This window comes from Myotis daubentonii, chromosome 16, assembly GCF_963259705.1.
Source record: "Myotis daubentonii chromosome 16, mMyoDau2.1, whole genome shotgun sequence".
In the NCBI taxonomy this organism is placed as follows: Eukaryota; Metazoa; Chordata; class Mammalia; order Chiroptera; family Vespertilionidae; genus Myotis; species Myotis daubentonii.
Genome location: NC_081855.1, coordinates 6,026,349 through 6,050,852, shown reverse-complemented (window position 1 = coordinate 6,050,852; position 24,504 = coordinate 6,026,349). Strand labels below are relative to the sequence as shown.

Here is a 24,504-nt window from a genome sequence, read left to right as displayed (position 1 = left end):
CTCCGACCAGGACAACTCGGAGGAAGGGCCCCTTCACCACGTTGACCGCCGACCAGCGAGCCGCGGGGCTGGGCCGGAGGAGGTTGCCATGGTGACCAGTCCGCCGAGAGGCGAGCCGGGCGCCGCTTCCGATTGGCTCCGCGGACACGCAGCGTCGGCCTCGCGCGCATGCGCAGTGGCGCCCAGGCGACGTCTCGGCGGCGGGGGGCGCCGCGGCTTCCCGGCCGGGCCTCTCTGGACTGGGGTGGGACGCGCGTTCCAGGCCGAGACGCCCGTGCTCCCCGGCGAGGGCAGTGGCGGAGCCAGAGGCCCCTCTGCGGCGCGGGACCGAGCCCGCCGCCAGGGCCCGCACCGGCCGCCATTGTTGCGGGGGCCTCCGGCCTCTCCGTCCCGGCCGCAGGTAATGATGTCCCGGACGCCCGTGCTGGCGGCCTGCGGGGAGGTGAACACGCGGTAAATGCTCTAGGGGGGGTGGGGGGGGGGGCGGTCCTCGGGCCGAGAGGAGCTCGGAGACCTGCTGGGAAGGGGCGGCGGGGGCGGCAAGGCCAGCACCTCTGCGGTGCAGGACCTACTAGGCAGTCGGCCTTGGTGGCCGTTGCGGTTGCGGAGGGCTCAGGGCTGGAGCCTGTGGACCGACAGGTGTCAGGGTTCTTCTCCGGGCCAGGCCTGCGGGGGTTTCTTCGGCATCCTGGCTCCGGGTGTGTTCGGAAGGAATTGTCTCCTTTAGAAGCACTTAAGGGCTTCAGATCACACCAGCTGCTGCTGCTTTTTCCCAGTCCAAGCAGCTGGTCTCCCCTGCCGCCCATGAAAAGCTAGAATAGGCCGAAATTAATATGCAAAGCAGGTAAATGGCTCGCCCTTGTTTACAAATCTAAAGATAGAAAGGAAGGAGACCAAGGTAAAGTCTGTATGGTTTAGGGGAGGTGGGGGTTGTGGTGTGGTTTTTGTGTGTTTTTGTTACTATTAGTCCTCACTGGAGGATAATTGTTTCATTGATCTTTAGAGAATGGAAGGGAGGGTGGGGAGAGAGAGAGAAACATCAACGTGAGGGAGGCACATTGATTGGTTGCCTCCCACACTTGCCAAACAGGCATGGGATCAAACCTGTAACCCAGGTACATGCCTTTGAGCGGAATCGAACCCCTGACCCTTCGGTGCGCTCCAACCACTGAGCGCACTGGCAAGGGTGGAGTCTATGTGTTACTTTCTGTGCCACTGAATAGTCTATTTCTGTTTGTGTGTGTGTAGGGGATAGCACCCAGAATACTTGATCTTGTGGTCTGTTCTTGTGTTTTAGGGTCTCTTAACCATCCCTGCAAAGTAGTAGGCTCAGAATTTGTAACTAAGGCTGATAACTCTACCTTGACTCTGTTGTGCCCCTGGCTGCAGCAGCCCTACACATAATGTCCTTGCGGCTCTAGCATGAGACTTCAAGCAGTTGGCTCACCACTAGAGAAATAAAGGATATTGCCAGATTGACTGTCCTGCGATGGCAGCCCCAAGCAAGAGGATGACCAGTTCTTCACGCTCCCAAGTCTTTCTAACGTGGAAGCCAGACAAGGCTCAGAGTGGACCCAACAAAGCAGAAAAGGAAACCCTTGCTTCAAGACTTCTGCATGACACTGAGACCTGTCGACAGAATTTTAGGAATTTTCCATACCCAGACTTGGCTGGTCCTCGAAAAGCATTGAATCAACTCCGAGAGCTCTGCCTGAAGTGGCTGAGACCTGAGATTCACTCAAAGGAACAAATCCTGGACCTGCTGGTGCTGGAGCAATTCCTGACCATCCTGCCTGGGGAGGTTAGAACTTGGGTAAAGTCCCAGTACCCGGAGAGCAGCGAGGAAGTAGTGACTCTGGTGGAGGATTTGACTCAGATTCTAGAAGATGAAGGTGAGAATTATAGAGCATAGAGGGGAGGAGCCCTGGGTGGTTGGAGAAGACAGCAAGCGTATCATAGAGCAGCCTGTTCAAGAAATGGGGAGAAGGACGGTCAGTGAGGGAGTGAGAACAGGCTTTACCATGATCCTCATCCTATTCCCCTTCAGATTTCTTAGAACCACAGACACGTTCTCTAAACCCAGAGGAGATGTGTCATACAACAGTGATCAGATACAACCAGATTTCCCCCTTGTGAGCCCTCAGGAAGTTTACCTGCAGAGGTTTGAACCATTCTGCCAATAAATCATTCGCTTTGTGAACTGGGTTTTACACTTACACTTCCAAATAGATAGAAAAGGGTTCGGATAACATGTGCTTATTAAGTGAAGATACAACTCACAAAATTGACATCACATGAGGATTTAGTAGAAAATGGTGAATTTGGTATATATACTTAAGGGTGCCAGAGCAGACTTGTTCTTAAAGCCTGCACTGATGTCTTAGGACAAGTCCTTGCTTCTTCCTGCTGATTTTCTTAAGTAGGGGTGCTGTGTTTGGTTTCCTTCTGACTTCTCACTTTAAGGAAATACAGGCATCTATAAAAAAAATAGAGAGAGAAAAAGAAAAAAAATACAGGCATCTATTTGGCAATTCAAATAGGACTGATCTCCAGCATGGTCTCTTTCTCTTCCCTAGCTGCTCCTCCGAACTCTGTCTTTTCCCAAGAGATCCCAGCGGAAGATCCCAAAGGAAGACATGCCTTCCAGGCTGGGTGGCTAAATGACTTGGTGACCAAAGTGAGTTTTAGTGTCTTCTGTAATTTTAAAAAGTCTTCATAGTGTGTGATGACATTTTCTTTCCTGTCCTTCTAACTTCTGTGACCCCAAAAATCCTATCAAGAACTAAGCCTCAGTTTTTCTCTTTCAGTCACGTTGGCCTATTAAGGTGGATGAATGCCCTGTGTAGGAAATGGGGATGCCTTGGCTCACTTATGTACTTTAAGGCAATGATATGGCATTGAGGTTAAGGGATTGACCTGCACAGCCAAGTGGATCTAGGCTTGGTTCCTGGTTCTACCATTGAACCTGTAATTTGGTGAAAGATACTTAACCACCCAGCCTGAGTTATTTGACTCTAATACTGAGTTATTTGACTCTAATAGAATATTCCTCTATAAGGATTAAATATTATGAGACTTGTTACCCTGTATTGTAGTAAGTAATCAATAAGATCACAGTAGGGTAAACAATAGTTACTAATATTATTTTTCCTCATGAACAAGTGATTAAAGGCAGTGTATTATATGGAGTTACTTTTGATCATTAGTCTATTTATTTTAAGGAAGAGCAACTCAGGCCATTTTAAGAGAAAGATTTACTGTAAAAACAGATGGTCTGGAATTGATAACCATTATAAAATTATTTATAGACTAGAGGCCCGGTGCACAAAAATTTGTGCACTCGGGGAGGGAGGGGGGGGTCCCTCAGCCCAGCCTGTGCCCTCTCCCAGTCTGGGACCCCTCGGGAGATAACGACCTGCTGGCTTAGACCTGCTGCCGGGTGGCAGAGGGCAGGCCCAATCCCTAGGTGCAGCCCCTGGTCGGGCTCAGAGCAGGGCCATTTGGGGAGTTGGGGCACCGCCCCATGTCATGCACAGAGCAGGGAGGATCAGGAGGTTGCGATGCCACCCTCAGTCACGCTCAGGGTAGGGCCGATTGGGGGGTTGGGGCACCGCCCCCTGTCACACTCAAGGCAGGGTCGATGGGGAGGTTGCGGCGCAACCCCCTGTCACGCACAGAGCAGGGCCAATCGGGGTTGGGGCGCTGCCCCCTGTCACTCACAGAGCAGAGCCCATCAGAGGGGTTGGGGCGCCGCCACTCCCACACTCAGGGCAGGGCCGAAGGGGAGGTTATGGCCTTACCCCGTCACACACAGAGCAGGACCCGTTGGGGGGGGCGGGGGGGGAGGGGGTTGGAGCACCACACCCTGTCACACACAGAGCAGGGCCGATCAGGGGGTTGTGGCCCCGCCCCCTGTCGCACACAGAGCCGCAGGGCGATCAGGGGGTTCAGGGGGTTTGGGCACTGCCCCCTGTCACACTGATGCCGGTGCCGGGAGGCCTCGCGGCTCCGCTGATCCCCGTGCACTGGGTGTGTGTGTGGGGGGGAGTGTCCCTCAGCCCAGCCTGCCCCCTCTCACATACTGGGAGCCCTCAGGCGTTGACCCCCATCACCCTCCAATCGCAGGATCGGCCCCTTGCCCAGGCCTGATGCCTCTGGCCTAGGCGTTCAGCCCGGGCAGCGGGAACCCGCAGCTGCAGCGGCCCCACGATCGTGGGCTTCACTTTAGGCCCAGGCAAGGGACCCCTAGCTCCCGGGACTGCCAGCTTCGACCGTGCCCAGCTCCCATCACTGGCTCCACCCCTACTTCCTGCTATCACTGGCCAGGGTGGAAAAGGCACCTGATTCTCCGATCATGGCTCCCCCCTGGGTTTCTGATCACTGTCAGTGGCAGGGGGCTTCTTCCTGCTTTCCCTTTGGCCTCCCTGCATTGTGCCTACATATGCAAATTAACCGCCATCTTGTTGGCAGTTAACTGCCATCTCAGTTGGCAGTTAATTTGCATATAGCCCTGATTAGCCAATGAAAAGGGTAGCTCGTACGCCAATTACCATTTTTCTCTTTTATTAGTGTTGATAATATGAATGTTTACCTGAAAAATCTAAGAAAATCAAGGGAAAAACTGGTAGAAACAATAATAAAATTTGAGTAAAGTGACAAATTAATCATTTTATACATAAAAATCAGATAGATGATAAAATGAAATAAAATATTTCATTCACAATATTCCCCCCCCCCCCTTAAAATTTAAAATAGTTAGAATTCAGGAGAGTATACATTTTGCAATACCTTCATGTTCTGTATCATTCTATAGGATGTGAAAGAAGCCATGAATATTGTAAAAAAAAAAAAAAAAAAAAAAAAGGTCAGTTCTCCCTAACTTATAAACTTAATATGATTTCAAAATCCCAATATAAGTTTTAAAGAAACTTAGTTTATTTGAAAACCATGTAAGCGTACTCAAGAATTTTTTTTGCCCTAACCGGTTTGGCTCAGTGGATAGAGCGTCAGCCTGTGGACTCAAGGTCCCAGGTTCGATTCCGGTCAAGGGCATGTACCTTGGTTGCGGGCACATCCCCAGTGGGAGATGTGCAGGAGGCAGCTGATCAATGTTTCTCTCTCATCAGTGTTTCTAACTCTCTATCTCTCTCCCCCTTCCTCTCTGTAAAAAATCAATAAAATTTATTTTAAAATATATATATATATTTTTTTAAAAGAGTTTTTTTTAATAAAGGAAGAAAACCAAAGAGAGATGTGAAATGTATCTAAAAGTACAGCAGTTAAACAGTGCGGTGAAGAAAGGAAGGGCTCTGCCTCATCATGGAGCACACAGAATATCAAAGTTTCAAATTAACACATTGAACTTACTCTTACGGCAGAGTTTGAAGAGCAAAACCATTCAATTCTGTGTCATCGATGTTTAAAAGTCTTCTTTAAGGTGGAGCCACCAGTGTATGCACTAGTGGCAACTGAAAACAATAATTCCACTCTATTTTCAAACTCCCCTTAAAGCCATTCAGGTATGCTCATCCATATATTGGGTGAAAGTTTTGACTAGAAAACTTCTATGGCCCTACTAAAACTCAAGATTCTATGATTCTCTCCACCACACACCTACCTGGTATTATCACTATCACTTCCTATTAGCTCCTGAACCAAGTTAAATTGTATTTGATGTTTTAGGAATCAATGACATTCAGAGATGTGGCTGTGGATATCACCCAGGAGGACTGGGAGCTAATGCGTCCTGTACAGAAGGAATTGTACAAGACTGTCACATTACAGAACTATTGGAACATGGTTTCTCTAGGTAAGCATCATCTACACCCACCCCTCCCCTGCATAGCCAGCCACCAGAGGATCTGTCCCTCCATTATTAGAAACGGGTTGGACCTGTAAAGTACTTTGCTAAGGACGGAAGCCTAGAGATCAGTTGTGCTCATCCCATTTGGGCAGAGAAGAGGCTATGTTAGTCCCTACCCCAAGGGAAAGGTTTCTGAGAGGAGATCCTTGAAAACTGATGGGCAGTGTCACGGGGCTGCCACCCAATGCTTTGCCTTGCTCACTCCCTACTTCCCCCATAATCTCCTTCCCCCATGATCTCTAAGCACATACCCTTCAGGGCCAGCTCTGAAAAGGACAAGGACCTAATTTATTAGGTCACATCCATGAACTGTTGTTTTCCTATAGGGGTCTATCCACTTGGAGAAGAAATCAGGTAATAAAATTTGAACAAATGTTTATACCCAGGATAAAACTCATTATATTCCCCTTGAACAGGACTTACAGTGTACAGACCAACTGTAATTCCTATACTGGAAGAACCATGGATGGTGATGAAGGAAATCTTAGAAGGCCCTACTCCAGGTGAGAGAATCAGTGGTGGATGGGAATCTGCACTTAGTCTATAGTACCTGAGTGTGGTGAGAGAGATTTTTAAATATGGGCACGTCACTTTCCACAAAGACATCCAGTCTCAAGAACACTTTCTTGCAGAGACCATCTTCAGGAAAAGATTTTCCAGACATCATGTATCCCCTTATGTCTCATGTATCCTTCCCCATGACCCCGAGTCCCATCCGCTAGCCTTTGTCTGAGGCTTTCATTGTGCCATCATTCCCTCCCTCTCACTTAAGCATGCATGAATGTCTTCTGAAATCTTAAATTTCAAACCTTCTATTTGAGTTTCTTTTATTTACTGACAAAACTTTGTAGCCCCCTGCCTCTACTTTCCTAACTCATTCCTTTATTTTTTATTTTCTAAGTATTTAAGAAGACAGTTTATTCACAAGATCATGTTTTTAATATATAAAATATATTTTTTAATTTAAAGTATTTTATTGATTTTTAGAGAGAGAGGAAGAGAGAGAAACATTGATTTGTTGTTCCACTTAGTCATGCATTCATGGGTTGATTCTTGTATGTGCCCTGAACAAGGATCGAACCCACAACCTTGGCATATTGGGATGATGCTCTAACCAACTGAACTACCCAGCCAGGGCCATTTTAAAATTTTATACAAAGCCAAACAAAAGTCTCGCACTTGTACCACATTCACCCAGTTCACCTAGCTCCTACATCTCCCTAACACACAACCACTGTTACTAGTTTTTAGTTTATTCTTTAAGGCATTTATTTTGTTTTGTTTGCATATAAAGTCAGTGTGAAAATATTTTCTCCATTTTTCTAATATAAATCGTAACATACTGTACACATAGTAATGTACTTTGCTTTTATTACTTAAAAGCATAGCTTGATAAGTGTTCCAAATGGGTATGTAAAGAGCTTAAATACCTGCACCCAATATTATTGTGTCTTTCATATTTTATTGAACCTCTTCCCTGTTGATGGACTTTTTGGTGGTTCCCATGCCTTTCTTCCTTCCTTTATTTTGAAAGATTTCAAACCAGAGAAGTTGTAGGAATAGTACATTGAACACCTATATATTTTTTATCTGGAATCACCATTTATCATCATTCAGCCACTTTCGCCTTTTTTATTGATTTCAGAGACCTGAAGGGAGAGAGTTAGAAACTTTAATGATGTGAAAGAATCATCAATTGGCTGCCTCTGGCATCCTTCCCTGCCTCCCCAGGGATTGAACCTGCAACGCAACGTGGACATGTGTTCTGACCGGGAATCAAAACCGTGACCTCCTGGTTCATGGGTCAACACTCAACCAGTAAGCAACACCAGCCAGGCTGCCTTATAGTTTTTCCATTGATTTTTAGAGAGAGTAGAAGGGAGGGGAGTGGAGAGAGAGAGAACATTGATGTGAGAGAGACACATTGATTGTTTGCCTCCCGCACACTCCCTGACTGGGCTGGGGATGAACCTGCTACCCATATACATGCCCTTGACTGGGAATGGAACCTGCGACCTTTTCTTGTGTGAGCTGATGCTCTAACCATGGAGCACACTGGCCAGGGCTGCCTTATCTCTTTACATGTACACACACATACTTTGCTTTTACACTGAACCACTTGAAAGTTAGTTGCAAGTATCATATCATCTCACCCCTAAATGTTTCAATATATATCTTCTAAAAACATGGACATTCTACAAAAGTACAACACCATTGTCTCCAAATGTTTAATATTTAAATAATAATGTTATCTAATTGATAGTCAAATACTTAGATTTCTCTAGCTGTCCCAAAATATCATTTATAGATGATTTTCTCCCCAGTTCAGGATCTAGTCAGGAATCACATGTTCCACTTGGTTATCATTGTTTTAGTCCCTTTTATTTTATCTTATTTCTTTTTTTAAAAAATATGTTTTTTATTGATGTCAGAGAGGGAGAGGGAAAGAAAAGCATCAATGATGAGAGAATCATCGAGATTGGCTGCCTCTTGCATGCCCTCTACTGGGGATCAAGCCCACAGCCTAGGCCCTAGGCACATGCCCTGATCAGGAATTGAACTGTCACCTCCTAGTTCAAGCCACACTGCCTGGGCTCTTAGTCCCTTTTAATCTAGAACTATTCCCCAGTCTTTTCTTCCTTTCCTTCCCTCCCTCCCTCCCTCCCTCCCTCCCTCTTTCCCTCCCTTCCTCCCTTCCTCCCTTCCTTTCTTCTTTTTCCTTTAATCTTTCATGATGCTGACTTTTTTTGAAGGATCCAGGTCAGGTTTGTTTGTTTTTTAATAACCCACATTTGCTTGATTGTTCCTCATGATTAGATTCTGATTAGATAATTTTGACAAGAATACTTTATAGGTATGAACTTCCCATTGCATTTCCTTAACAGGTATATAATGTAATTTTATCTCATTATTGATGATAGTTTGGTTAAGGTGAGTTCAGGATCTTCCAACATCACCATCTTGGACCACCTCAATGGCAGCCTTTCAAACTAGTGTCCTTTTGAGATATCACTATTAATTTTTGAGCCTTTCCTTGTTTTCTGGCACAAGATATTCTTTATGCTCACCTTGGGCCTACCTTAGACCTGTAATTTCTCTAAGGAACTGAAAATAGTGCTTAGAAACTAGGATTTGGGCAGTATGTGCACTCACTACTATGGGGTATTGTTGCTTCTCAATCTGTTCAGTAGATATGTGTATGTATTATGTATGTAGTTTCAGGGGTTTGTTTGATTTTTTTTACTCATGAATTTATACTGATAACTCTAATTCCATTTTATATTTTCCCATATTCCATTGTGTATTTCCTTTCCCATACAATGAATAACCTGGTTCCCAACAATATCTGTATATTTACCCATTTGCTGTATCATAATAAACACAAAAATGGTTTGGGAATATCAATATCATACAATAACAAACTATCTAGGTTCAGAGTTTCTTCAAAGTCCTTTTTGTCCTTATATATATTCCACTGAGGCTATACAGAATACTTGGCTCAAAAGCTACTTGAATTCTTCCTCCTAGCCCAGCCATGGGCAAACTGCGGCCCGCGGGCCAGATCCGGCCTGTTTGAAATGAATAAAACTAAAAAAAAAAAAAAAAAAAAAGACCGTACCCTTTTATGTAATGATGTTTACTTTGAATTTATATTAGTTCACACAAACACTCCATCCATGCTTTTGTTCCGACCCTCCGGTCCAGTTTAAGAACCCATTGTGGCCCTCGAGTCAAAAAGTTTGCCCACCCCTGTCCTAGCTATATATATATAAATAAAAGGCTAATATGTCCACCCGGGTAATGACATCACATAGCAACGCCCGGCTTCCTCTTCGTAGCTACTAGCCTCCTTGTAGTTTCTTCAGCCCAGGAACACGACTTGCTTTAAAGCCAGGTGTAAACATTTCACACTGTAACCAAATGTCTGTGAAGTGTTTTCCCATGCCTCATCTCATTTGATGCCCACAGAAGTCCTGGAGTAGGTAGATAGCAGACTTGGTGGAATCCTATTTTCTTTTCATTAGCCGGAAAATGGAGATTTAGAAAGCTTAGAAACTGACCGGACTAAAAAGAAGTAAGAAATGGTGGACCTTAAAAATGACTTCAGGTTTTTTCACTGCACAGAATATAGTCAAACACTGCTGCAGTTATATTATTTTACCCTTTGTTCTCCCTGCATGATCTACGATAATAACCTGCTTCATGTTGATATTTACTGCTGTGTTGCTGACAATTACCTGAAAGAGAAGTTGGGGGTGCTTCACTGGGCTGGAAAAAGTTTAGCTAAATCAGAAAGCAGGTCTAATTAAGCAAGTTTATTCTATATCTATAAAAGGCTAAGTTGACTCGCGCATGCGCAATACATATAAAGCTCTTACTGGTGCCAATCGCACGCATGTGCTTCCATCTGTCATTGTCGATCGTGAATTTGGTTGACACTTCTACTAGTATTATAGAGAAAGGGCGAATAGCAATATTAAAATATTTCTTCTAATTAATTTGCTTTCAGTGTGCACAAATTCGTGCACCTGGCCACTAGTCATAACATACTAGTATACAGCTAAGTTTGTTTGATTCTGTTTGTGCTCAGTTTTAGTATTTTCTTGTTTTTTAATTTTTTTCTTAACCTGTACATTTTTTAGTATATAAAAACATTAACATGGTTCAGAACTCAAAACTATGTGGAAAGGTATACACTCTCCAGTGTCACCCCAATAAAGTCAATAAAAGGGGAAAAAATTAAAAATTTTAAAAAAGATATACTCTTATTTCTTCTGCCTTGTTCCCATCCATTCCCTGTAGTTAAACATGTTCAGTTGTTTCTGATTTGTCCTTTTGATGTTTCTCTTTGCAGAAATCATAAATATAGTCATATCTCCTTTTGTACACTACAGGAGTACTCTATATTCTGTTTGCATTTTGCTTTTCTAATTTTTTAAGTCACTGACTTCTAATGTGTCTACCAATATTGACGCTGCACTATAGCATTACAGTAAATTAAACAATAGTGACACTACCTTAGAGTGACTTGATTCACTTTTTTAAACTTTATCTGATTTGATTTTTTTTTTTTACTTTATCTGGTCATTTGGTATTTTAAAGGTCACACTAATCGAAAAGCTTGTTCTTCTCATAATTTATGGCTTTATTTGCCTTGGCAGAATGACATAAAATATGCCAGTAGCACACTAAGTCCTTTGGGGAATGATTTCAGCACACTCTAAACCAGGGGTGGGCAAACTTTTTGACTCAAGGGCCACAATGGGTTCTTAAACTGGACCGGAGGGCTGGAACAAAAGCATGGATGGAGTGTTTGTGTGAACTAATATAAATTCAAAGTAAACATCATTACATAAAAGGGTACGGTCTTTTTTTTCAATAGTTTTAGGGCCGTAGTTTGCCCACGGCTTCTCTAAACAATGAGAAAACATACATGGCATAATGGAAATAAGCCTGAACTAGAGTCAGGATAGACTTCTGAGTGGTACTGTCCCTCTGGAAGCACTTTAAGTTGACTTCTCAGCATGGTCTTTTAGATGATTCAGGTAGCTTAAATTAGGGTTGTAAAGCCACCAAAGGGAGCAGTTTATGGTCATGTATTTTGAGAGTAGTTTTTTCGTGCCAAAAAACACCAATACTGAAAAAGGCAAATTCCTTTTTGTATTTTGTAGAGGTGAGGTTTTTTTTCGATTTTCCTTGTTTTCTATCCTGTCCTTATATAGAGTATAATACAGGGTATAGACCAGCCGTGGGCAAACTACGGCCCGCGGGCCGGATCCGGCCCGTTTGAAATGAATAAAACTAAAAAAAAAGAGACCGTACCCTTTTATGTAATGATGTTTACTTTGAATTTATATTAGTTCACACAAACACTCCATCCATGCTTTTGTTCCGGCCCTCTGGTCCAGTTTAAGAACCCATTGTGGCCCTCGAGTCAAAAAGTTTGCCCACCCCTGGTATAGACTCTGTCAGCCTTCCCTCCTAAAGCTTAGGGTTGGGCCCTAGGCTTTTTCTTCTGGTCCCTGAGCCCCTTGCACCCTCGAAGTGGAATCTTAAGGGTCATCAACAGGATTGAGGATCTGTCACAAGCAGCCAACTTGAGCTCTTGCTGATTTCCTCTCTTCTTGTCTTTACTAGATTTTTGGCATCTGAAGATTTTTTTTTCTTACCATCTCAGTGATATATAAGTTGAACCTTTGATAGGATATCTAATCAATCATCATCCCTAATAATAGACAAACATGTAAATTGATCGTACCTTTTGCTATGCTAACCAGCTAATCAGGAGAGTATGCAAATTAACCCAACAAAGATGGTGGTTAATTTGCATACGTAGGCTCCAAACGGCAGAGTGAAGCCTGATGGCCCCGGGCTGGCTCCGGCTGGAGCCCGGCCAGAGCGAAGGCCTGGGTCCCGGCTGCCAGAGGCAAACCGGTGCCAGCAGCCAAGGGAAGGGAAGACCTATTGCATGAATCTCTTCGTGCAACAGGCCTCTAGTATTTTAGGAAAGGGAAACTTTGATAATTCACAAATTGAGTAATAGTATTTATTGGTCTTCAAAGCCAGTCTTGTCTCAGAACTTGTATAGTGTGTTTTTTTTTTTATTTACACAGGACCTAGCCATTCTTTAAGGTTCAACTCAAATCATGCCTCCTTCCATTCCCAAAGCTTTCCTTGATTACCTGAGTCAACACTGATCTCTTCTATTAGAGCTGTACCATTGTTTGGCCCTATTGACCAATAGATATTTATTACTTCAAATCAATTCATTCTGGTTAGTTATATACACATCTTTAAGCTCTGCTTAATTATCTCAAGTTCTGAACTTGCAATAAATTGATTGGTTTAAAAATGTGTGCTTTAGCAGTGGTTCTAAACCTTCTGATTTTAGTATATGTGCTGCCGAAGCGAGCACAAGTTCTAAACCTTCTGGCCCTTTAAATACAGTTCCTCATATTGCGACCCAACCATAAAATTATTTTCGTTGCTACTTCATAACTAATGTTGCTACTGTTATGAATCATAATGTAAATATCTGATATGCAGGATGGTCTTAGGCGAAAGGGTCATTTGACTGCCAAAGGGGTCGCAACCCACAGGTTGAGAACTGCTGCTTTAGAGTAGCAATTCCTTCATGGTCATCATTCAGATTTGTTACTTTAAGCTTATTAATTATAACCTTTATTATTTCCTTCTCAGTTATATGAAATAGTCATCATAGATGCATTCTGATTACATAGAAGTAAAACTCAGCTTCTGGTATTATCTCATTGTGTATTGTGTGTGTGTGCACAAATGCACACTCACATATTTACCTACACAGTCCATTAACATTCTCATTTTGTTTCTTTTGGGGGTGGGGGGAAAGTGACAAATCTGTTTTGAGGAAGTTGTTTTAAATTTTTTTCTATAAAAGTAATAGAACTACATTTCTAGTGCTAAACAGCAATAAAAGGCATAGCCAATTAAATATTAGAAAATATTTTTGAAAACGTATAATTTCATTATTAGCATTTTGTTATTATTTGTCTACAAGTTTTCATGCTAGTTATGATACTGCTTTTATTATTTAACCTTAGTCCTAACCATTTTCTAGTATCAACTCTGATTTTTTAATTGAAATCAAAGTAATAAAAATAGTGTGTAAATTCAAGCAGCACAAGAAAGCCAAATGAGGTATGTCTCCCTCCTCTCACCCATTACTAAGACCTTTTCCCCTTAGATTATCACTATAGTGTATAATGTGTATAAATGTATGTGTATATTTATTTATAAGATATGTAACATATCTTTACACAGGTAGGTTCTTGCTCTACATACTGTTATATACCTACCTCTTTTTTTTGCTTAATAATATGCCCTTTACACCTTTTTATATAATGTACATAGACCTACCTAATTACTTTTATCAGTTATCAATACTCCATATCCCCTATGCTAGCTACTCCTTTATTGATGGTTGATTCCATTCAATGAATACATTGTGGTTATTACACTTTGGTCTGCATCTTAGAAAGTTTCTGAACTATTCAGTATTTTTTTTGCTACATTATAAATTCCATATTTAATTATTTCATTAAATAATTCTTAATGTTTGTAAGTTATGTTTCCCACCTGATCTCAAAGGAGAAAGGCACTGTAACTTAATCTGTTTTAAACTATCATAATGGAAACATAATAGACATCAACAAATACAGGCATACCTCACTTTTGTGCTTCACTTTATGCACTTCACAGATACTAAATATTTTACAAATTGAAGGTAAGACCCTCCACCAGCAAAAAGATTACAACTTTCTGAAGGCTCAGATTATGCTTAGCATTTTCTAACAATAAAGTGTTTTTTAACTAAGGTAGGTACATTTTAATTATGATGTGTCTAGGTGTTTAGTGTGTAGTGTGTAAATTCAAGCAGCACAAGAAAGCCAAATGAGGTATGTCTCCCTCCTCTCACCCATTACTAAGACCTTTTCCCCTTAGATTATCACTATAGTGTATAATGTGTATAAATGTATGTGTATTCCAAATAATTAATTATGGAATTTATAATGTAGCAAAAATAATACTGAATAGTTCAGAAACTTTCTAAGATGCAGACCAAAGTGTAATAACCACAATGTATTCATTGAATGGAATCAACCATCAATAAAGGAGTAGCTAGCATAGGGGATATGGAGTATTGATAACTGATAAAAGTAATTAGGTAGGTCTATGTACATTATATAAAAAGGTGTAAAGGGCATATTATTAAGCAAAAAAAAGAGGTAGGTATATAACAGTATGTAGAGCAAGAACCTACCTGTGTAAAGATATGTTACATATCTTATAAATAAATATACACATTGCACATTTAATAGGCTACAATATAATATAAACATAACTTTGATATGCCAGAGAAACCAAAAAATTCATGTGACTCACTTTATTGTGATATTTGCTTTATTGCGGTGGTGTGGAACCAAACCCACAATATCTCCAAGCTATGCCTAGACATATTTGATTGCTTTGCAGGCAGGTTTAGGGTCAGAGTTTTTTGTTTGGTGTGTGGGTGTGTGGGTGTGTGTGTGTATGTATGCACGCATGTGCACTTTCATTTGGGTCCACCTTTTTACAAGTTACTATCTTATTTTATCAATTCAGGTGAGTGGCCACCATGTCCAGTCTTCAGCCATTTTTTGAAGGAAATGTAAAAGAAGCATAAGTTAGTTCCAGAGTTAACAACTAGGTCGGAAATATAAGTAACACACAAAATTATGAAATAAAAATGTAAGGCCAAGTTTTGTCATGGCCCCACATTATATTAGGTTGAGCCATATGAAACTGCTAATATTCAGCCATATTGACCTACAAAAAAAGATAATTTTATATGTGGGTTTTGTTAATCCTCACCCGAGGATGTTTTTATTGGTTTTTTAGAGAGAGGCAGGGAAAGAGAAAAACAAACACTGATTGGTTGCCTCCCATGTGCACCTTGATCTGAGATCAACCTGCAGCCTAGGTATGTGCCCTGATCAGAATCAAACCCACAAACTTTTGGTGTACAGGATGATGCTCCAACCAACTGAGCCACCTGGCCAGGGGAAAACAATTTTATGAGGCAGCCTAATCTGTACTTGGGACTCGAAGAAGGAGAGAAAAATGAGCTTTCTTATTTTTTTTTTTATTAAATCTTTATTGTTCATATTATTACAGTTGCTCCTCTTTTTTCCCCCCATAGCTCTCCTCCACCCGGTTCCCACCCCACTGCCCTCATCCATAGGTGCACGATTTTTGTGCAGTCTCTTCCCGCATCCCCCACACCCCTTTCCCCCGCAAGAGTAGTCAGTCCACTCCCTTTCTATGCCCTGATTCTATTATAATCACCAGTTTATTCTGTTCATCAGATTATTTATTCACTTGATTTTTAGATTCACTTGTTGATAGATGTGTATTTGTTGTTCATAATTTGTATCTTTACCTTTTTCTTCTTCTTCCTCTTCTTAAAGGATACCTTTCAGCATTTCATATAATACTGGGTTGATGGTGATGAACTCCTTTAGCTTTTCCTTATCTGTGAAGCTCTTTATCTGGCCTTCAATTCTGAATGATAGTTTTGCTGGATAAAGTAATCTTGGTTGTAGGTTCTTGGTATTCATCACTTTGAATATTTCTTGCCACTCCCATGTGGCCTGCAAAGTTTCTGTTGAGAAATCAGCTGACAGTCGTATGAGTACTCCCTTGTAGGTAACTGACTGTCTTCTCTTGCTGCTTTTAAGATTCTCTCTTTGTCTTTTGCTCTTGGCATTTCAATTATGATGTGTCTTGGTGTGGTCCTCTTTGGATTCCTTTTGTTTTGGGTTCTCTGTGCTTCCTGGACTTGTAAGTCTATTTCTTTCACCAGGTAGGGGAAGTTTTCTGTTATTATCTCTTCAAATATGTTTTCAATATCTTGCTCTCTCTCTTCTTCTGGCACCCCTATAATTTGGATGTTGGTATGCTTGAAGTTGTCCCAGTGGCTCCTTACACTATCTTCATATTTTTGGATTCTTTTTTCATTTTGCTCTTCCAGTTGGCTGTTTTTTTTGCTTCTTTGTATTTCAAATATTTGACTTGATTCTTGCAATCCTCTAGTCTGCTGTTGGAACTCTGCATAATATCCTTTATTTCAGTCAGTGTATGCTTAATTTCTAGTTGGTCCTTTTTCATAACCTCGAGGGTCTCACTAGATTTCTTGAGTATCTCACTACGTTTATCGGCGGTCTCACCAGACTTTTTGAGGGTCTTACTAAATTTATTGGTGGTTTCTAGACAGTTCTTGAAAAACCTTAAAAGTGTGGTTTTGAACTCTATATCCAGTCGTTTGCTTTCCTCCATTTCTGTCATTTGTGACCTGTTTCTTTGTCTCTGCATTTTTTATTGCTTCCCTGGTAGAGTGGCTTTGTGTGCTAGGTATCCAGTGGCTCAGCCTCCCCTACCTGAGGTGGACACTCTTGGTGCACCCCTTTATGTGCTTTGTGCACAGTCTTGTTGTAGTTAAGCCTTGATTGTTGTAGGTATCACTGGGAGGAATTGACCTCCAGGCCAATTGGCTGTGAGAATCGGCTGCGTCTATGGTGGGAGAACTTCTGTGCTGAAGACACCCTTATGGGGCAAGACTTGCTTCAGTGGGGCTTTGGTGCTCACTGAGTCTGCCCCCTGAGTGTGTCCCTTATGGATCTGAGGAGATGTAATTGGATGGTTCCACTCTGACCACTGGGTACACTGGCTCTTGGATCTCTAAGGAGGTGGTAATTTAGCCTCTGCCTGAGGCTGTCCAGCAGGAGCTACCAAGAGATCTTCCTTGTTTGGGGTTTGGAGGTGCCCAAATGAGGCCCAGCTGTGAAGCAATGCAAGCTGCTGTGGGGCCTTGGGCCTTCTCTTGGAAGTTCTGGGTCTGTCTGGCCCAGCTGCAGTTTGTTAGGTAATTTCAGATTGCAAAGGACCAGCGCATTCATATGCAAAAGCCTCTGCCGCAGCTTGGGTGGGGTGGGGTGGGGTCTCAGGGAATCAACAGGGCAGAGCAAGCAGCTATGGTTGATCCTCAGCCCTGCCCTAAGCGGCCCCACGTCTCAGTGTCCTGGTAATCACTGCAAGCACCTTTGAGAGAAAGCCGCCCTCGAGTTCCGAGTTCTGCCCGCTGCCAGACAGTCCAGTTTCTCCCTGTATGAGTCTGGTTCCCCAAAGACTCACACAGAACTGGAGTTCAGAGCTGTCGGGGGCTTGTGACTCCCTCCCGATTCAAAAAGACAGCTGCATCCTCGGTTGCCAGCCCTTGCCGTGTGCGCCTCCGTACCTCTGCACTTCACTTCCGCACCTCCTCTGAGTCTCTGTGCTTTTCTCTTTCCTTCTAGTTGTAGAATTTCCACTCAGCCAGCCTTCCTGTGGTTCTGGATGATGTCCGTTTTGTCTTTTAGTTGTATTTTTGAATTTGTTGTGGGAGGCAGCAATTTCCGGTGTTTACCTATGCCGCCATCTTGGGTTTTTTTTAAAATGAGCTTTTTTAATAGAGTAGGTATCATAAGAGAAGGCTTAGAGTCTGTAATTAGCATAGCATCTATAGAAGATTATGAGGAAGTATTTTAAGTTATGTGAATAACTTTGAACTTTAAGTTAAACTGAATATGAAGTGTGGTAGAATAGAAAAGGTTTGAGTATTTTGGGAATACATGCCAAGTTGGGGGTATTTTGAACTTTTTTCTCTCTCTTTAACTTCTATCCTTTATGCCACTGATCCTCAAACTTTATGTGCATCAAAACAACCTGGTGGGCTGCTAAAAAAAAGCAGATGGTTCAGCCTCACTTCCAAAGTCTCTCATTCAGTATGTCTGGGTGGGGTGCAATAATTTAACATATTCCCAGGTGATAGTGATGCTTAGCCTCCAGCCTAGGAGCTGTACTTTTTTTTTTTTTAAGTTTTTTGTTGTTGTTATTACTTACTGAGACAGACATCAGTTTGCTTTGGGATCCATTCATGCATTCATTGATTAACTCTTGTATGTACCCTGATCAGGGATCAAACCCACAACCCCAGAGTATTGGGACAATGCTCCAGCCAACTGAGCTACCTGGCCAGGGCTGGGAACTGTACTTTTGAGAGCTGTTGTTTAAGGCTATAGGAGAGTTAGTAGACATATTTAAATATGAAAAGCACCATGAAATTGCTTTGATAATATGTAGGATTATGCAGAGTAGATTGGAAGGAGTTATGATAGCATGTTTACTTTATGAACCCATTATATAAATTAGATAATCCTATAAAATAAAACCTTAATATGCAAATTGACCGAACGGCAGAATGACTGGTTCACTATGACACACACTGACCACCAGGGGGTAGACGCTCAACGCAGGAGCTGCCCCCAGGCCAGCCAAGACAGGCGCAGCGGGAACAGCTGCTCAGAGGGTGGGTCCAGTGGGTCCACATCCGTTCGGCTGACCAGGATGAGGGTCACTCCCACAGCGGGCAGATCCCCGCGGGCCACAACCCCACAAATCCTGTGCACTGGGCCTCTAGTTATAAATAATTACACAATTAAAGCCATCCCAAGTTATCCTACACAGTATTATCCACTATTTCACTTCTCTTAGCTGCCACCTGACCTAACCTATTTTATTTACTCTGTGCCCATGTTGAATAGTGAGGAGCCTCTCCATTTGCAGTTTAGTCTTCTGTTTTCCTGCCCTTTTATTCTCCTTTCCCAAGCGTTAAGAACCAGGTTATGAGGTTGTCTGAGCCATAGTTTTTTAAGCATTTTATTCACATTCATTATATTGCTTCTATTTTGGCAGTTTCCTTTTTATATTCTTTTTATTTCAGGATGGGAAACAGAAGCCCAAGATTGTAATCCAGTTAAAAATATTCCTGGGTACACAACAGATGGAACCCAGACCATCAAATTGGAAGAACCTTATGACTATGGTGACAGATTAGAGAGGCAAACACCAGATACCTTCATGAAAATTCCCACTAATGAAAGGAATTTCTGTTTGAAGTCAGTTTTTTCACAAGAAGATGATCCTACAGGAGAGTACCTTAGTAAATATGATATATATGGAAATCATTTTGAAAAACATTCAAACCTAATTATACAGTTTGATACCCATTCAGATAATAAGACATATACATATGACGAAAGCATGGCAACCTTCAATCATATCTCATATGGTATTGTACACAGGAAATTTTATCCTGGAGAAAAGCCTTATAAATGTAATGTGTGTGGGAAAAAGTTTAGGAAATACCCATCCTATGTGAAACACCAAAGCACCCATACCAAAGAGAAATCTTATGAATGTGAAGAATGTGGGAAAGAGTTTAGGCACCTCTCATCCCTTATTGCACATCAGAGAATGCATACTGGAGAAAAACCATATGAATGCCACCAGTGTGGTAAAGCCTTCAGCCAGCGAGCACACCTTACTATACATCAGAGAATTCATACTGGAGAGAAACCATATAAGTGTGATGACTGTGGGAAAGACTTTAGTCAGCGTGCACACCTTACTATACATCAAAGGACACATACTGGAGAGAAACCATATAAATGCTTGGAGTGCGGTAAAACCTTCAGCCACAGTTCATCACTGATTAATCATCAGAGAGTTCATACTGGAGAAAAACCTTATATATGCAACGAATGTGGGAAAACTTTCAGTCAGAGTACACACCTTCTTCAACATCAAAAAATACATACTGGAAAGAAACCGTATAAATGCAATGAGTGTTGGAAAGTATTTAGTCAGAGCACTTACCTTATTCGACATCAAAGAATTCATTCTGGAGAGAAGTGTTATAAATGTAATGAATGTGGAAAAGCCTTTGCTCATTCCTCAACTCTTATTCAACATCAAACTACTCACACTGGAGAGAAAGCCTATATATGTAAAATATGTGGGAAAGCCTTCAGCCAGAGTGCAAACCTTACTCAACATCATAGAACACATACTGGAGAGAAACCATATAAATGCACTGTGTGTGGGAAAGCATTCAGCCAGAGCGTACACCTTACTCAACATCATAGGATTCATAATGGAGAAAAACCCTTTAAATGCAACATATGTGGGAAAGCATATAGACAGGGAGCAAACCTTACTCAACATCAAAGAATTCATACTGGAGAGAAACCCTATAAATGTAATGTATGTGGGAAAGCTTTTATTTATTCCTCATCACTTAATCAACATCATAGAACTCATACTGGAGAAAGACCTTATAAATGTAATGAATGTGATAAAGATTTTAGCCAGAGAACATGCCTTATTCAACACCAGAGAATTCACACAGGAGAGAAGCCCTATGCATGCCGTATATGTGGTAAAACCTTCACTCAGAGTACAAACCTTATTCAGCATCAGCGTGTTCATACAGGTGCCAAGCATCGTAATTAATGGATATGAAGACTTTAGGTGTTACAACTTAATTATTTAAATTTCATTTTGTACTCTCTCTGTGTTAACACATTCAAAAGAAGTGCAATATATGTTAGATACCACTGAGCAGAAGTATCAATTGGTAATGTGGATATAATCTATTTAAATTTAATGTGAAATTTGAGAAGAAAACTTCACTTCTTTTTTAGTTAATTTTTTAGAGAGAGAAGGAGGGAGAGGGATAGAGATAGAAACATCAATGAGAGAGAAACTTCATCGATCAGCTGCCTCTTGCACGCCCCCTTACTGGGGATCCAGCCCAAAACCCAAGCATGTTCCCTCATCAGGAATCCAACAGTGACCTGGTTCATAGGTTGATGCTCAACCACTGAGCCATACCAGCCAGGCATTCCTTTACTTCTTAACCTTTACTTGATTTATTCCGGAAAGAAACCCTGTGAAAGTAAGAGTATTCAAAAATCTGTAACTCACCAACTCTTACTGTATTTCAAGTACTTTATAATGAGGCCTTGTGAATGTAACTTGTGAAAGCTTCCATCAAGCAGAGATTTCACAGAAGAGAGTAGTCCTGGGATAATAGAAAGGCTGTTTTAGTAGGCTTTTAGTTCTTCCCAGCTTTGAAGCCTTAAATATGTAAAAGGTCCCTCTCCCCCTTTTTACTTCCCTTTTCCTATTATGCCATAACTGCCATGTTTGGGGGAGAAATTTGAAAGTATCTTAAAGATTTCTATGTGACCACTGTTTATACTTTCCTTAAATACTTAAATATTAAAGGAAGAGAACCTTAGTGAAAGATGATAGGGTAGAGAAACTAATGTGTATATAACCCTTAGACATGTACAAATTCAATTTCATTAAACAGACAAAAATTAAAAACCCAAGCTTAAAATAATCTTTAAAACAGCCGTAGTTTCACTAAGTTTTGACATCTGTCATCCTGTAGAAAAAAAAATACTATTCCATTTTTTTTTACCTGCCTCTTAGTTTTATAACTTAAGGATACTCCGTGATGTTTTACTGTAGAAAGTCCATTTCTTTCCTTGAAATACATGTTTTTTGAGTGCCTACTGTGCTCAGGGCCCAAACTTCTTAAATTGGATCCTTTCAGGGCTTCCTGCAGTACTTTGCTGCAATTCACTGCTAAATGAAGCAACCAAAAGCTTTCTAAACTGATGAAAGATTAAAGTAAGAACATGAGCTTAACTAGTACTTCATAGGATGAGCATAAGAAAGCTAAAATGGGTTGCCAAAGTTGACCACATATCCTAAAGCAAGGAAGTAATAAAATGTAATGTGAGGAAAAACCAGTAATGGAAAATGGATATGAGTTCAGTGCTGAAAGGAAAAAAATCAAGATGGAAGACAACAGTGAGGAAAGTGAACATATAGGTAACTTAACACAACCTATTACTTAACTTGGTTTACCTTAGGAAAAAACTGATTAATAAAAAACAAAATTCATCCTGTTGTTTGTAAGAAGAAAGTAAAAATGAAATTATTGACTTTAAAGGAATAATTAGAATTCATTTTCCTTCATATAGATATAGATAAGTATACTCTTCAAATTCAGGGGGAACGTTCATTGAGAAAAAAAGCATTGATGCAGAAGCTATCATTATGCAGTGATCATTAAACAATAATAACTGAGTCAGAGCCCTAAACAATATAAAAAAAAGCTGGCAAAAATGCAAATAGCAATAGGTAAAAATATTATTGCATTTAATATCCACAGCATTCCACTGTCAGAATATAAGACCATATTGTGAAAGCTGAGATTTCATTTTGCTCTTGTTTCTTCAGTGCCTTGCATACAGCAGGTGGTCAATATCTGTTAGTTGAATGAATAAGTAGATGAGTAATAAGGTAGACTTAACTGATGGAGTGAAATTGGTAGAATTTTTTGTGCATACATGAAAGATTTAACAAATACTGGTCATTGATTGGTTAATTAAGAACTACTTAAAAATGAAGAAACAGAATCCCAAGATATTAATAATGGGGATTGTTAATATGTCCTAAGAAAGTATGAGACATATTTGCACAGGAAGTTTTTCTGAGCTAGATGAGGAAAAACATATAAATTCTGGCACCATAAATATCAATTTAAACGTGTGTTGACCCACGTGACTTCATTTGGACATGACTATATATACATCCTACAAACAAGTGCAGAAGGAAAGACATCTTCAAGGCTTTCTTGTTGAGTGTTTTCTTCAAGAAGTTGTTGCTTTTTCCTGTCTGTCATTCATTAACCTGATGTTATGGAATTGCCTTTCACAAATTATAGATTATCTCCAGGTTGTATAATACTCAAATTATGCTTATGCCAGTGATTAGATTAAAAATAACCATTGTACTTCATATGCAATTTTATACTGCCACTTTATACCTTACACACCATTTTTCTCCTGGAACAGATGTGTGGAGTATTATAGTCCATAGCATCTTTCTTTGCATTAATTTGTATTTCCTACTTTTATGTGTCTTGCATAAATAATGCATTTATAAAGGTCTTCCATTGATACACTGAAACAATTGATGCCCTTATAAAATAATAGAATAATAATAGTGGAGAATCCTAAATCTTTGTGTATTTTCCCCACTTTTACAATTGTCTGGCCTAAATATAATACCAGTTTTTTATTTTCCACAACTTTTTGTTATGAAAATGTTCAAATATACTGAAAGTTAAAGAATAAATTACATCTGCCACTTAGATTTAAAAATTCACATTTTGCTATATTTTTCTGAACAATTTGAAAATAACTTTGAGGTGAAATTTGAAGATATGACATTTCACCTCTATGAATGCATCTCAAAAAATAAGGACAGTCTTTTTCTTTTTACATAATCACAATATTATTGCATATCTCAAGAAATGAATAGTAATTTCCTAATACCTAATGCTTAATCCATGTTTAAATTTTTCTTGTTCAGTCAAATTTCACACACTATATTTTATTGTAATGTTTGCTTCATCTATCTAAAACAGTCTCCCAACTTTGATTTTTTTCCAGGACTTTTTCTTAATGGAGCAGGTCAGTTGTAGAATCTCACATTCAGGATTTAACTGTTATTTACAACCAGATTGTTTATCAAATCAACAGATCTGTGGTTTGCTTATCTTGTTGCTGTAGTTTCTGTAAGTTAGCAATTAGGGCCAAGGCTTGATGTATTTAGACTAAACATTTTTAACATTAACACTTCACAAATGTATGTCATATCAGAAGTCTTATTAATATCTGGTTGCCTTACCATCAGTGATGCAAAATTTGATCACTCAATTGTAATCACCTTATCTTCCCAATGTAAAGGTATCTTTTTCTGTTGCAGTTCATCTGTGGACTGAGACCCTGTCAGATTATGGATAGCCTGTGTAGCCACAAACTTTCACCTGGTGGTTTTGGTATCCAATAATGATGATTCTTGCCTGAATCAATTATTTCATCAAGATTTGCAAAATGGTGATTTTCTCTTATTTCTCCATTTATTGACTGACATTCTGTAAGAGTGACCTTTCATCAGCTGGACTATACTTGAGGCAGGGTCATGCTCAATTCTTTTCCTTTAATTACAAATTGTCATATTAAGGAGTTGACAGTGATGACAAATGATTCAATGTATTATGATAAATTGTGATCATTTTTTCTGATGCTTAAATTATCCCAAATTTGGCCAATTTGAATCCTTCAGGTAGCTCTTACGTTGGTCCTTTGACATTCCCTCTCCCA

The 24,504-nt window shown here is 40.6% G+C and overlaps 1 protein-coding gene across 2 annotated transcripts; it reads left to right on the top strand.

The window, feature by feature from the left end:
- The first annotated feature begins 186 nt into the window (after positions 1 to 186).
- On the top strand, positions 187 to 24,224 carry ZNF287 (zinc finger protein 287). Of its 2 annotated transcripts, none has more exons than XM_059668494.1 (6): positions 187 to 400; positions 1,298 to 1,892; positions 2,577 to 2,677; positions 5,683 to 5,809; positions 6,280 to 6,366; positions 19,200 to 24,224. In XM_059668494.1, the coding sequence occupies exons 2-6, from the start codon at positions 1,490 to 1,492 to the stop codon at positions 20,768 to 20,770; spliced, it is 2,289 nt and encodes a 762-aa protein (XP_059524477.1). In that variant the 5' UTR covers positions 187 to 400; positions 1,298 to 1,489; the 3' UTR covers positions 20,771 to 24,224. The 2 variants fall into 2 exon arrangements, with proteins under 2 accessions (XP_059524477.1, XP_059524478.1); XM_059668495.1 differs by lacking the exon at positions 19,200 to 24,224 and adding an exon at positions 15,005 to 15,091.
- Positions 24,225 to 24,504: the final 280 nt, after the last annotated feature.

Coding starts and splice junctions, on each gene's coding strand:
- ZNF287 (XM_059668494.1), top strand. CDS start 1,490: ATGGCAGCCCCAAGCAAGAGGATGACCAGTTCTTCACGCTCCCAAGTC. Junction 2,678..5,682: donor TAAATGACTTGGTGACCAAA/GTGAGTTTTAGT, acceptor TTGATGTTTTAG/GAATCAATGACATTCAGAGA. Junction 5,810..6,279: donor TTGGAACATGGTTTCTCTAG/GTAAGCATCATC, acceptor CCCCTTGAACAG/GACTTACAGTGTACAGACCA.